Genomic DNA, 15,822 nt, shown 5'->3' with positions numbered 1-15,822 from the left:
TGGCGGACCAATATGTCGGCCCGAAAATTTGAAATTTTGACCTATTTGAGTGAAAATTCGTATAGGGAAGGAGGGGGTTGGGTTCGCTGAGTATGAATATGCATTTATTTTTTCAAAATTTTTCAAAACATACTTTCATTGAAATAAATCAAAATTAAAAATTTTTAGCCGCCATATTGATTTTTAAAGTCAAAAAACCATTTTTCTTCTACAGCCTGCTAAAGTATGATGTTTTTCCCCAAAACAAACATCTTCAAAAGGTAGCTTATAATTTGGTTGGATTTTTCGCCAAATAACAAAACTATGTCAAATTTTCGCATTTTTGGGCGGCCATTGGATCTGCCATTACGAATTTTAAAAAAATAAGTGCACATTCATACTCAGGGAACCCCAAACCTCCTCTATACGGATTTTCACTCAAATAGATCAAAATTTCAAATTTTTGGGCCAACATATTGGTCCGCCATCTTAAATTTTAAAATTCAACATACATTTTTTTTCACTTTTTAACAAATTTCGACGTTTTGCCCTAATTTAGATGGTTTTTGAAAGCCTATCCTTAGCGGTTTTTTCTTGGGCCTTAATAAGTTAATCTGTTAGTAGATTAAGTGCTAACGACACGACGCGACAGAGAGATGACGCGCGGCGATCTAACCGACCGTGCGTGTGCCGCCGCTGCCGCGAGCTTCCCTTTTTTAAATAAACATTATTTTGTTCGTTGTCGCCCCCGTCGGTCACGCACCGCGCGCGTCACCTCTAATTGCGCGCGGCCTAACACCTCGTTCTATTATTTTTTCCTCTTTATCGCACACGCACGGTCGGTTAGACCGCCGCGCGCCACCTCTCTGTTGCATCGTGTCGTTAGCACTTAATCTGCTAACAGATTAAGAAGTTCGCTCATGGATTCCCCCCCCCCCTGAGGCTCGGGGGGCGTTCGGCTCCCCGCTTGCCTCTGTCCACCACTTCGCGTCCACCGCTTGCGGTTTCCTCGCGAGCTCACCGCGGCCCGCTCCGCCTCGTCTCTCATCGCTCCCATGCTTGGAGAGTAGCTTTTATGATCTACTCATTAAGAATCTCGACAAAGAGTGCTCGAATAGACGCCGGAATATCAGGGCAAACATGTTGGCTTCGAGTCTACAAATTAATTGAGATTGATTTTGCGAAATAGGAATCAGTTTCCCTTAAATCTGATTCGCCAGAAATGTCATTGCTTTCGAAGGTTTATAAGTAAAGAAAAGATAGATAGTTTTTTATTCTGAGAAGGTTATATATATATATATATATATATATATATATATATATATATATATATATATGTCTCATACAAGAAATAATAAATTGCAATTTAAAACATGTTTATAAGACCAAATTTCAATGAAACTCTACGTTGAGTTTTTTACATTTCCAAGGCTTCAAGTATTTTTATGATTGGTCAAGTCGAGTAACTCACGTGAGTTTCCCATGCAGAAGGAAGACGCTTTCCACTCCATTTTACCCGAGTTAATCGCATCAGTCTCAAGGATTATTGTGAAAGGATCGAAACTTTATCTGTCTGCAAAACCTGTCTGTCTGTCAGAATCTCTTTGCCTCTCTCCCCCTCCCCCTTCCCCGACGACGACAATGTGTTTTTCATTTTAACTCGACTTAACGCCCGAACATAATATTTTCTGCGGGATCACAGGTAATCCAGTTCTTTCGAATTAAAATCGCGACTTTTGCGGAAGCGTGACACTTGGTGTCTTGCCTTGCGTAAAGCAATTATATCAAACCGATCTCAAGGATTATTGTGAAAGGAGATTGAAATTCTAGCCGCCCGCCAGTCCCTTTCGAGATCCCTGTCACCTCAGCAACGGTAAAGCTTTCCGCATCGAACTGAATCGACTATGAAGAACAAAGTTCATCCTCCTTGTTTCTAAGAAGGTATATAAAAATGTTTCGTTTTCGTCCTGATTGACAAAATGTTTAATAAAATATTCATTTTTGTCTTACAAGAATTCGCGAGTAACGAAAGATTAAATAAAAAAAAAAAATATCGCGCTTGCTGAGGGAAGAAAAGAAGGAAAGGGCGCCTTTCGCTCTATTTATTACAAGAGGAAAACTTGCGAGATATCGTGAAAGGATCGAAATTGCATCTGCCCACCTACACCTTTCATCATACTCTCACTCCGATAGTGGAGTTTCTCCCGACGGCAATTAACAAATTGGGACGAGCCAGCCGCGAATTTTCCTGCGGAATTTCCGATGCCGCTGCCACTTCTCCGTACCAACTTCTCAAAGTAGTTTTACCACTTTTTCCAGGCAGTTCCGCCTGAGGGAACTCAAACGCCATCTATCTCTTCGAGACTCCGCTCGCTCTGATATATACAACGACGAGGAAATTTAACTGTAACTGCTAATTGTACACGATACGACAAGACAGAAAATCTATATCATTTTAATCGCTCTTCCTTACATACAGAAAAATATATATTGTATTCAAGTAGATGTTATTTGTTTCAAATATTTCATAAATCTATATATTCGCAAATCTATCATAAATTTATTATAAGTATCAGATTTATTCGAGTGCATTCTGAATCCTCATAAGTTTAGCATCTCAATCAAGAATATTAAATTAGAACAAAATTTCGGTTTACTCATAGTAAAGTCGGTTTACTCATAGTAAAATATAAAGTCGAGTCAAATTCCTTGGACAATTTTATAATATTCTTGAAAAGAGAATAAATTCTTCTTTGAGTATGCTAATGCTTTCCCAAAATTTGTCATAAATATATTCTAAGACTATTATCAACAAAATATTCTCTGTTGAAGATAAGCATTACTTAAAAGAGGGAAAATAAACTAAGTGATCACTTTTCTTGACGGTAGAATGATATTTTCCTCTGTATGCAAATGCAAAAGTCATTTTCCATTCCATTTTCCACGAACCAATTGCAGGCTGCTTTCAAAGAGCCCCGTGAGAAAAGCAAGACTCCACCTATTTCCCGCGACGTTTCCGCGAGAACAAGATCTCCTTCGATGATGTTGCGCTGCAACAGTGCACCGAAGTAAAATCGGATTCGTAACGGTCAGAAATAACTGATTTGCTCGGAAATTTTCCTGTGAATTTCGATTGCGCCACGTGCCAACGCAATCGGGACACTCTCCATCTTTCATTTTCCTCCATGGCGTTATTGCACCGGCGACTGCTAGCCATCCAAGGATTACGAAAGGCTTGAAACTCCACCTGCCCCCGCTCGCGCTCAAAGAGAAAGAGAGAGGAGAGAAGGGAAGAGAGAGAACAGTGTGGTTTCCTTTAACCGGTCATTCACGAAGTAGGGCGACCTGCGGGTAACTCCGGCCGCTGCTAAGATTTCCGAAGGTGTTCGAAGGACGGCTGGTTATACGGCGAGACAAGTCCGCGCTAAGAAGTAAGCCTGCATCGCTTATCAGCCGACGATGTGTCGGAGAAAAAGGTGCGATTCTCTCGACAACATTGACGCGCTCTTGCATATGCACGAGAAGGAAGAGAACGCGAGGCTGTATCGAACACATACATAGCAGACAAACAGACAGAGACCAGTCGTTCAGTCGCACTTTCATCGTCCCACTTTCTCCGTGTTGTTCGGGACGCATCAGCGGGCTGACCACACTGCTCTTCGTGGTCTCGCGCAGGAGAGAGGTAGAGAGAGAAAGAAAGAGAGAGAGAGACAGAGAGAGAGACAGACAGACAGAGAGAGAGAGAGAGAGAGAGAGAGAGAGAGAGAGAGAGAGAGAGCACCTCCTCTCTCAAAGCAGGCACCTTCACCTCTTTCGTGGTGGCCGATTATCGACGCCGAGAGCACGTCAGAAAACGGTCGGGCGACATCCGAGAAAGTCCGGGAGAAGCTGCATCCGCCTTTTCTCCGGCGTTAGACACATCGCCGTGTCCGCAAGTGGGATCTAAACGAGCCGAGCGGGAACTCGTCATCGGCTCGGAACTTGGGAAAGTCCCAGTCAATCGACTTCACGGTTTTAAAACGTTCACTCGTCGCGCCGGGAGTCTCTTTTCGATCCTGTTCTGAAGCCCTTCCTTGAATCTCGTTTGTGGAAATATATTTGTATCTGCAGATTTTACGTATGAAAAGTATGTGACGCGAGAATCTGTGGCAGAGGAAAGGATGTATCTCCCCTCAATATGGGAATGTCACAGCATGCATATTGTAGACGCGGCTGAGCATGTAAATTTAAGCATGAAAGTGAGACTATCAGGTGCTCACCTCTTATTTGGAGAAATGAATTAGCCTTTGTCGTTGTCATCGCGTATCACGTCGAATAATTTATCACTATCACTCTACGCGCACTCCACGTTGTGTAACTGACAATCATACTGCATGCATGAGATAATGATAATATTAACAATTATCATGATAATCTTTCTCTCAATATACCTCATTACAGGTTACACTGATTTAAAAAAGATATCTAAAGGAATATTTATTCTTGTTGGTATTAATAACATATTTGTTTGTATATTACTAATATATATATTTCTACTGAGATAAAATTGTTTTCAAACGTGAATATTTACATTTTTTATGTCGTAGTTTTTTATGAAAACAACTGTTTATTTTATTTAAATAAAAGAATTCAGATTCAAAAAGAATTTATGCAAATACGTTATTACTCGTGTGGAAATCCCTACTCGAAATAGTCTAGGTGCAAGCCAGTTTTCCTATCTAGAGCCTATTTTGTAATCTTGTGAAATTTTAGAAATTTAAACCATCCAAGCACTAAATAAATAATTAAAAAAGACTGACTATTATTGACTATTATTGACTCAATCGATCATGTTTGTGCATCAACTTCTAATATCGTTAGAACAAGATTGTAAGGAATGTTGATTTACAATTAATGTATACTTTTTAGGAAGCTTTCGAGATTTTTGAAAACAAATTATTTTATTTCTAAGCTTCTTTATTTTATAGATACTTTTTCCTTTCAGCGTATCGATTTCTATCGCGTTTGCCAATCGCAATCTTTTATTCATACGTTGTCACGGCACCTTCCTCGTTGAAATCGCGATCCATCGCGTCGGTGCAATGCCCGAACGAGCGAATGAAAAGCAACGTCGTGTCACAGCGTGTGTAACTCCGGTGTACGGTACCGTTCTTCGTCTCGTTAGAGAAGCACGGATACCGCTTGGAATTTTTTATTTTTATCCGATCGCACGTCTGTGATGCGATCGACATTGATACGCGCATACGCGGAGGACGCGACGTCGCCGATTACGGCGACGCGCCGCATTGCGATGCTCGTCGCGGCGCAGCGCGACCGGGTGGGCGCTTCGTTTCCAGCAGTGTCTCAAACGCCGACGCGGCGTTCTATAGCGGTATTGAAGTCACTGCACCGTGAGAATACAGTTACGCGCCATATTCTCATGAATAATCGCTACGATTACGGTGCGAAGGGTGAGAAGAGCGCGAAAAAGCGCCGCCGTTACGAAGACGATCGCGTTTTCCTACGTCGCTCACCGAGGACCGGCTTCCTTCCCAGCAAACTTCCTCGTTTGTAACTTATTGACTCGAGAACCGTCATTCCATCCTATGAACGGTCATTTAATTGCGATCCGTCTTCCCACGGTGAAGCGTGAGACGCATTACGAAGAGAAATATGCGCTTTTAAATCATATTTTAACTTCAATAACGATACACATCGTGTCTTCTTTCATTTCTCATTACGAGAAGAATTGCTGTTGATACTTCAATGAATTTCTCGAGTAATTTGATATCCCACACGTTTCTGTTAATTTAATGAAAATAAAAACTTTTGATTTTGCCTATACAGACAATTAATTACTCATTCCATCAGGACAATCTTTAGACAATTAGGCAATTGAAAAAGGAAAAGTATTCTATCTTCCTCCTTTTTTTATTTGAGGAAAGGTTCTAGCTTAGATAACCGAAAAATAGGCGATTTTTTACCTTTTTTTTAGAAATATACGAATAAATTGCGACGATAAATATTTCTATTTCTTGGATAAAAAAAATTCGTAAAAACCCCTACAAGATGTGGACAAGAGGTTTGAAGTTTCAGGAGTGGGAGGGAACATTCGTCGGCCATCTTGGTTGATCAAAATTAGCATATATATAACATATGACATATATAGACTCAGTACTTTCACGTCATGAGCAGTCGCGTGGCATAATTTTAACCGAGGCATTGTTGCATTTCGAGGTTATGTATACTATAAACAAAAATAATGTCTGTAGTAAAGTGTTCCACTTTCTTTTACAATATGCCTGATCGTCACGCGAAAGGCAGCAACAATAAGAAATCGCGAAACGCAAAAATAAGATATAATTGGAATGGTGACAATGCCATGTGTCGCCGCCATCTTGGTTGATTCGTTACAATTCCCTTTCTGCTTCACACCCCGCGGAAGTATGCCCCGTCCAGATATTCTTATGTCCACGACATTCACATAAAAAGCTCCATATCTCTGGTAAAAACGGAGGTAAATCTGAATTTTACGGACGCGCTAGATGCACTTTCTATTTCTAGTACACGAGCCTTTCGTGCCGTATCAGATCGGCTGCGGTATCACACAACGCTCCCCGTACGCTCGCCAGCCATGAGCATTCGTGCTCACCGTGACTTTCTATTCGCGAGCATAACTCGCCAATTCGAGCTTGCCAATCCATTCTTAATGGGAGAGGTCGAGAATCGTTGGCGTGTTGCCGCGATCACTCGTCGGATGCGCAGCCGACTGGTCATAGAACGTCGCGAGAGGTTCAGTTTCGACGTTTCTCTCGATTGACGTCTTAGAAATGGTACATAAACAACAGAAAATCATAAATAATTCACTGAAACAGTGGTGAAGCTTGTTAAAAGTGTATAATTATATACAGCTCTCTGTAAAATTCCACGTGTGGCAGAGAGATAGAGGTGGAAAGCAAAGAGAGAAGCTGTTTCTCCTCAATTTCGACATCTGCACACTCACCCACGCGTTCGTACTATCGCATTTACATTTTTTTATTCCTAGCAAGATACGAGAGATCAAAACTCTCGAGGAAAATATTCCGAGAATCTAAAAATTGCGAAAATTTCGTTGAATCTGTAAGATCTGTAAGATATCGACATTTTATAGCTTATGGTTTAACAATATTTCATTGACTTACACATGGAAAGTAAGGAGGGGAGCGAGCACAACTGAAAATGTGCAAAACGAAGTCTCGAGGGTCACACTCTACTTGGCGACATGAACTCGAAATCCAGGAAGGAATGCATATCAAGGCCGATCTCTCGGAGCGCGCGCATTTCCACCCGCTGCTGCTCTCTCTCATTATCGTTCGACAAACCTAGCGGCTAATTAGAGCTCAAGCGTGAAGTGAGCTCGAAGCGTTCGCGATCGCTGCTGCGAAGGTATCGAAGGCCAATTTGAACGGGATTTCAGTCGCGTTGTCAACCTTCCGTGACGAAAATCTATTAATCGCCGACGGGCTAAATTCTCACGGCTTACTAACGGCGACAAATATCCCAATCGAAAATTGCAATTGACGCAATTCGTCAGCTCTCAAATGGAGAGCCACACGAGAGTCTCAGATGACGACCATTAAACCTATTAGACGCGGCTTATTTGGCATGAATCCAACAGACAAAAAGATTTGTTCAACAACCGTTCTTGACACTTGACATTCGTTTGATCGCAGGGAGTCAGTTCAGCGATAATACACCGCCTATAATGTGGCTGGATCGAAATTGGGTACTTCCGGATACCGAGCCGGTAGGAAGTATCGTGACTAGGGTGCGCGCCGAGGACAACGAGCAGGAAACGTTGACCTACGGCCTGGAACCGCTCGGACACAACTACAATGGGGACGACAGTCCACAGGCACCATTACCCTTCTTTATCGACAACAGCACTGGCACCGTCTACCTCAATGAGACTCTTAAAGGAAGGGTGAGTTCCTTCGACGATTATCAAGATTAATTATTTACTCATAATATTGATTTTAGATCGAGATTCTCATCTTTCTCGATCTTTGTATTCATTCTAGATAAATCTAAATATTCCGAGCGTGAATAATTTAAATTGAAGCTCAAATAAAGACAATATTTACTTACATAAAACGTGATCCTCATCGATATTTCGCCTCAATACAATCTGAAAATAGTCGCACTTAAAAATTACAAGATCCGATTGTTTGTTGGTCCTCGCAATATTTTTCAACTTACGGACCATTATTTGAGATTTTGCGATTCTAAAGTTTCAATAAATCAAAGTTACACGTGCGTTTAAACGCCGAAAACATTCCGAATTGCCAAAGAATTCTAAAAAAAACTCAGAAGTTTCGAGACCTCGTTGTGACCCGAAAATTCAGGGGATATCGATATATCCGAGAAATATTGATATCCTGGATATTACCGTAGTCGCGTGCAAGACAGAGACACACAGGTCGGCGGCGGGTTTTGTTAGAAAAATTCGTTTCGAGGAAGGAACGCGATAGAATGCATCTTGGACGTTGGACGAGGGCGCGTCTACATATACGGCGTACGACCGGCCGCGAGACGTCGACGCGCTGAATTACGTCTTCTTGCTCATTCTTCTTTCCAGGGAGGGCAGAACCTGTTCCTCTACGTGACCGTTTCCGACGGTCAACTCACTGCGAAGACCGAAGTCTACGTCAACATTAAGAACACATCAGCACCAAATCGGGGAAAGACGAGGTGCGTGCTCGCGCACACTTACGATGGTGTTTTCGATAGCTCGTGACGATTCATCGAGTTTGCGAAGAGAGAGAAAGAAAGCAGCGACGACTGAAACAGAGATATAGGAACGGAAAACGCCGGCGCGCTCTCTCTTTCTCTCTCATGTTTTCGCGTTGTTTGTTTTGTATTTTAACGCGCAAAAAGTTGGTCGTGAAGGTTAAGAATAATCGATCGATTTACATCGACGTCGGGAACTCAGTCTCTGAAACAACTCTTAACGATCTTTTGAAAAGTAGTATGAATTTTAAAAGAAAAAAGAAGTGTGAGAAAGGATTAATATATAGTACTTGATTGAAATAAGTTTTTTTACTGAACAACACGCTGTTTTGAAACACGATGTTTTGAAACATATTCTAAGAGGAAAACATATGACGATTATATTTCTTCAGTTAACTATGAATATCAGAGTGGTGTCTTAATGGTGATAATTCCGACGCACAGTTTAATAATATGCGAGTTTAATCACATGCTATTTAATAATATGCAGAGTCTAAACTCTTGGCATTTTTATACCAGGCTATTTTCATATGACCTTCAACTTTGTGTATCCAGTGTCTATTAAATCTCGCCGTGCATGTTATTGAAGCTAAATTTATCGATCTTGGGATTTCTCATTTCTTCTAAAAATTTTTAGTGTGTATTACAACAAAATTATCTCTTTAGGAAATTGAATCGTTATTTATCGTGGTAACAAATTCCAGATCCATATATCTATAAATCCATATATGACAAAGATTTAAATATTTGAATAAAAAGGCTATTAAATGTTATTAACGGTGTAAACTTATAAAATAATATTTTACCTATAAATGACTAAAAACAACGCAGGACCTTAAGGGGACACGATGGTGATTCGTTCCATTATTCATGCTCCACTTCGTTAACGATATCAGGGGCGGATCGAACAAAAATTGCAGGGTGCAAGGAAATGCTTGTTATGGAGAAATCGATTCTCTACCGTAAATAGCGGAATTCCTGTGTCATTAAGTCGACAATGCCTGATATTAGAAGAGTTCCTTTTTTTAACGCGCGCTCGCGAGGAGTATTCAGAAATATATAAAGCGAAGAACTGAAAAAATATAACGATAGATGCAAAACAGCGGGTTACTTAAACAGGCAAATTAATAGTCTTTTAAATATTATCTCACAATGATTATTAATACAATTTCCAACTGATATCTACAGAAAACTTAAAAGAAGAAATAACTTCACTCAATCTGTCGAAGAAAAAAAAGTTGCGTTTAAAAAGAACGCCGTTCAAAATCGAAATAAATTAAAATAAATTACATTAATGTTTATCAGTAATTAAAGAACTTTCTTATTCATTTAGGACACCGTTTCCAAGTCAGCACGGTTCCGGTGGTCGGATACGACCGCCTATACTGAGCCTGCCTAATTTACCGAGTTTCGCATCGCCTTTACCTCCTTTACCACCAAAGCAGTATCATCCCGAGACCACGAAGCTCGAGCTGGAGAAGACCAAGCCTAAAAAGAACGCGGTCGATGTGAACGGCAGCGTTACAGAGGAGACAGTCGAAATTTTGAACGAGGTAGAAGGACCCGCGTTAAGTTCTAAAATTGCACCTTCCGCCGCACCACCTTCGCAGGACATGGCAACGACTTTGGTGCCGGTGGCAGCAGGATGCGCCATTATCCTGAGCGTCGGCATAGCCGCCTGGTCCCTGAGGCATAAATTCTGCATTAGTCGCAAGTCCAAGGAAGACACGGTACTTGAAATAAAATTTCTTCAACAAATAGATGAAATTGAGGAAGACTATCCAAACAGCGCAAATGTCTAAAATATGTCTCACAAGGAGACATATTCTCATGTATTCCGCCTCACTGATTTAGATACAAAATTTTGTATAAGTAGTTTTCGTACAATGAAATTTCTTTGCAAAGCCATTCAAAACACTTCTCGGAATTTGCAGGGAAAAAATTCATAAAGTTTAACGCAAACGTATATGATATCCCTTTGTCAGAAACATTCTAAAGTCAAGTATAAAATAAAATAAATAAAAATCTTTCATATGTCTTTGATATATCTTTTAGACATTTATAGTGCATAAATTTGATATAGATAGTCGATTTGAACATTGCGATCTTTATTTTCAGATTATTCACAAGACGAAATAGAATAATAAAACCGATTGTTTTACGATTTTCAGAAAGAACAGGTGTCAGTTAGTGTATCCAATTTATCCGACGATCCCTCTCTCGTATTGAAGAGATGGCGTGGCTCGAAAACTCACAGCAATCGTTACCAGCCGTGGGAGAAGGAGTCTCAGGCAGGCATTCAGAGCAAGCAAGAAGACAAATGGGAATTTCCCAGGCATAGATTGAAGGTAATCATCGTCGTGTTGAAGCATCGGTAAATCTTGTAGTCGATAATTGATTGTTGCGCGTTGCTCAATTACTAAGCAGCTGCTACTAATTATTCGGTTATAAATAAGATCCATCGCCAATTCATAGCGTAAATATATTCTCACTCATTCAAGATAAACGAATAATCCATTGCTCACCAATTCCCAGGTCTTCAACATCCTCGGCGAAGGTTGCTTCGGTCAAGTATGGAAGTGTGAGGCCCTCGACATTGACAACAAGTCCGGTGCAACTATCGTCGCAGTAAAAACCCTGAAGGAGAACGCTACCGAACGAGAGCGACTGGATCTCGCGCAGGAGTTGCGAGTCATGAAGAACTTGGACCCTCACCCGAACGTGGTGCGACTTCTAGGCTGTTGCACTGAACGCGAGCCTATGTTCGTCATCTTGGAGTACGTGAGCGGTGGGAAGCTGCAGAGCTTCCTCAGGGCCTCCAGAGAAGAGAGAAATCACGGAGGAGCGGGATTAACTTCCAGGGATCTCACCGGATTCGTATATCAGGTGAGTGCGAACGAGCTGTGAACTTTTCTATGAATTTATTGCAAAAGGCTGAGTAATAACTAGTTAATCAGTTAAAAAGTTAATAACCACTAATTTGTACTAATTCTTTTTTAATTAACTTTAAGAAGAAAAAAAGAAAGAAGAAAGGAGAAATTGCCAGCGAACAATTAACTCTTTGATGTTTACTGTTCACACTTTATCCGCAGATCGCTAAAGGCATGGAGTACTTGGCGTCGAAGGGTATCATTCACCGTGATCTAGCTGCCAGGAACATCCTCATCGACGAAAATCGCGCATGCAAAGTAGCGGACTTCGGTTTTGCCAGAGACGTGGCGGCTAATCAAATCTACGAGAGGAAATCCGAAGGTAGACTGCCGATCAGATGGATGGCACCTGAGAGTCTGTACGACAATATATTTTCCGTTAAATCGGACATCTGGAGCTTCGGCGTCCTGATCTGGGAGATAGTAACGTTAGGTTCGACACCTTATCCTGGTTTGGCCGCCGCAGAGGTACGTGTCCGCTGAATATCTGTTCTCTTTTTTCAGAGGACAGTAAATCGACTTTCCCAAGTGAAAAATTACCCGTGAACAAAAACAAGACACATTAGAATAAAATAATATTAAAAACAATTGAGGAAAGAGAGAGAATTCTCAGAATGTTGGAAATTGTCGCAGAAACCAATCCAAATATAAACAACACGAAATTTCTTGACGAAATTCAGCAATATTTAATTCCATTAAATTAGTTATATTACGGCAGAATTTTAACCAAAAGTTTCAGCAACAGAAGAAATTGTTTTGAAGGGAAACATTCGTGTTTTGCAGGTGATGCGGCGAATCAAGGAAGGCTACAGATTGGACAGGCCCGAGCACTGTAAAAGGGAACTTTACAACATAATGTACTATTGTTGGGACAAAGATCCAGCGTGCAGACCGTCCTTCGCTGAACTGGTCAGCCTGACCGAAGGCCTCCTGCTCGACGAGACCGATTACATCGAGCTCGACAGGTTTCCGGATCACTCGTATTACAATGTGCTCAATCTCAGCGGCGAAAAACTGTAAGAAGTGCGCGATCTACGACGCGATCAACGACGCTCTTTTGGACGTTTGAATTGTTCGAAGTGTTTGCTTGCATCGAGCCAGAAAGTTTTTGATTTGTCGAATATGAGCCGTCATGTGTTCTCGCGACGAACCGCTCTTCTTTGATTGGACTGTCTCGTGTTGCAACGAATAGTGTGGAAAAATCAGACAGATCGTTATCTAGTTGATTCCCAAGATTATCGCGACTTTGTTCTTTTTATTATATATTTTTTAGCCGAAGAGACTATCGAGTCATGTGACTGTATAAAGAATAATGCAACGTGTGTTCTGTACACACAGAAAAATATCATTTTGCTGCTAAGGAAAGCGGTTATTCAGTTTATTTTCCTTGTTTCAAATAACTTTCAATGAAGAATATTTTCTTGTTGAAAATCGAAGAAAAAGTTTTCTTCACAAGAATATTATAAAACTTCATCGAAGAAAAAGTTGGTCGACAACTCTACGTAATAAGTCAAATTTTTGATTCGATATTCTTAATTGAAATACTACTAGGATTCAAATTATGCTTTCTATTCCATATTTTGAGCAAATTATTATATCAGTAATGAACTCATGATAGATTTGCGGATATATAAACTTATAAAACACTTGAAACAAGTAATATTTACTTGAATGTAACATACACTTTTCTATGTGTATGTACGTTCGCTCAAAGATAATACAAGAGTATCTCTGAGTCTTTCGCCTTTACCATGACGTAAGACTGTTTGGTCGTTCTGTTAAATACTCACATATACACATGTACATATGACAAATGAATAATTTTTTACTACCAAGACCGACAGAAAGGAAGAGAATGAAAATAAAAAAACGAAAGAAAGAGAGAGAAAGAAAATATGTAGAAACTTGCGTTTAGAGCCGATTGTTTTAACCTTTTGATAAGCTAGTTAACATTTAAATCATGTATCTATCTGTCTAATTTGAAAAAAAAAACGAAGACAGATATAATTTAACTGGGATGCGTTCAGAAAATACTAGAAGTGTTATAGTATATGTGACATATACTATAGTGTTTTTAGTAATAGAGTGCAACCAGATAAGGAATCTGAACGCACCCCTGTCAGATAGCTTACCAAAAGATTGGGACAATCGGCTTAAAAATATAATTTAATCTAAACGCGACATCACTTGAAAGTTAAAGGAAAGAATAATCGTGCAATGTCTTAATCGCTACTCATTCACGTCTGAACATACACGAATCTGTATATATGTATTAAGTTAAATATTGTAAGTTATTGTAAAATTGCTTGTTGTAAGAATAAATAGATGTATACCAGACTAGGGCTTCAATATTGAATCTGACACTATCCGGGTATTCGATTCATGGGAATATAAGACAGCATTGAGTTGTCATGAATCATAAGGGCCTCTACACACAAATTGTCGTAACCATAACGTAAGACGTACCGTAAGAATTGACCAATCATATTGAGAATTGTCGAAACGTAAGGTCGCCATTTTTATGAATACTCGATCGTAATTGGTCAATTCTTACGGTACGTTTACGTTAAGCTGGCCACACACATTTTCCGTAATAGTAACCGTAAAGGTGCCAATACATGGGAGCGTCCCGGCGTCGAGCGTTAAAGCGTTAGCCAATCAACGTATCAGATTCCAGAAGTATACTTGTAGTTCTTGCGGAAAGTGGCACGTTGATTGGCTATCGCTTTAACGCTCGACGCTTGCCATGTAAAGGCACCTTAAGACGTAACGTAAGAATTGACTAATTACGAGTATTCATAAAAATGGCAACCTTACGATTCGATGATTCTCAACATAATTGGTCAATTCTTACGTTACGTCTTACGGTTACTGTTACGAAAAGTGTGTGTGGCCAGCTTCACAGTTACGACAATTTGTGTGTGAAGACCCTAAGGCTGGTTCTACTATAGGTTTGTTCGAGTTGTTTGTACTATTCACACTTTTGCCCATACTATTCACCTGCCCGTTGCACACTAGTGCACCTCATACAGTACAAATTTTCCAAAATACGTTCTGAAAACGTTTTTAGGACAGAGGAATGTCATCAGAATATTCTTAGAGGTCCTTTGGAGGTGTGAATTGTCTGAAAATAACTAATATCCAATAAGTTTATTCGCATTAATTGAACTTTTTATACTTTTACACTTAGTGCACATTAATTCTTTAGAGGTTCTAAAAATGACGTCATGATTTCCATTCGTGTTACGAGTGTGAATGTAATTCTGATACACTTTTTACACTTGATCCCAAGCAAGAGTAAAAAGTGTATCAGAATTGCATTTGCACTCGTAATACGAACGGAAAACATGACGCCATTTTTAGAACCTCTAAAAAATTATTGGGTGCTTTCCAATTGCTTAACACATCTTGACATATATGTAGACTCGTGGTCTGAAAGGTTTGTGCACCGATTTTTTGTAGATTTCGGAACACGTCAACTTTAGGACACAGACAACCACTGCTTGACACGCCAGCGCCGCCACTTATTACGAGAGCAGAAGGATTGCATATACGGTATATGGTATATTCACACCTTCAAAGGACGTCCTAAGAATATTCTGATGACGTTCCTCCGTCCTGAAAACGTCTTCAGAATATATTTTGAAAAATTTGTGTTGTTTGAGGTGCACTAATGTGCAACGAGCATTAAGTATAAAAATATGAAAAGTACAAGCAACTCGACAAACCTATAGTCAGATCTTATATTTAAGATCATCTTGGCTGTGTTCCAAAATTCTACTCGGTGGGTAAAGTATATTTAATTGACCAATCATGATAAAGAAATCCTAGTTATCTTTGTTTTTATTGGTCAATTAAATGCCTTCTACTGAGTAGAATTTTGAAACGCAGCACTTAAGTACTGTCTTAAGATGTCATGAACCAATCACAGAGCTGTATTCGTATCTTAAGATATTACTTAAGACGGTCTTGAAATAAAATTCGACTATGAATACCGGCCCCAGACTTTCCTCCGTATATTTTGTGGGAATGTAGAACGGATTGAGATGAACATAAAAGTACTATTCCGTTTTGCGATATTCGCAATAATAACGGAGAAATTATACATATATATATATATATATATATATATATATATATATATATATATATATATATATATATA

General features: G+C 39.9%; 1 protein-coding gene across 1 annotated transcript in view; it reads left to right on the top strand.

The window, feature by feature from the left end:
- The window catches only part of LOC116851831 (tyrosine kinase receptor Cad96Ca-like), a 32,573-nt gene that overhangs the window by 8,043 nt on the left and 8,708 nt on the right, over positions 1-15,822 (top strand). Inside the window, exons 2-8 of the mRNA XM_032831653.1 lie at positions 7,671-7,921; positions 8,576-8,688; positions 10,061-10,457; positions 10,899-11,075; positions 11,263-11,613; positions 11,820-12,125; positions 12,441-12,647. Coding sequence (XP_032687544.1) covers positions 7,671-7,921; positions 8,576-8,688; positions 10,061-10,457; positions 10,899-11,075; positions 11,263-11,613; positions 11,820-12,125; positions 12,441-12,647 — 1,802 coding nt within the window. The remainder of the gene's footprint in view (positions 1-7,670; positions 7,922-8,575; positions 8,689-10,060; positions 10,458-10,898; positions 11,076-11,262; positions 11,614-11,819; positions 12,126-12,440; positions 12,648-15,822) is intronic.

This window comes from Odontomachus brunneus, unplaced genomic scaffold (assembly GCF_010583005.1).
Source record: "Odontomachus brunneus isolate Ranch 3 - 2012 unplaced genomic scaffold, Obru_v1 Obru_scaffold_193, whole genome shotgun sequence".
NCBI classification, from domain to species: domain Eukaryota; kingdom Metazoa; phylum Arthropoda; class Insecta; order Hymenoptera; family Formicidae; genus Odontomachus; species Odontomachus brunneus.
Note: the sequence above shows the minus strand (reverse complement) of the source record. Positions and strands in the feature narration are given on the sequence as shown.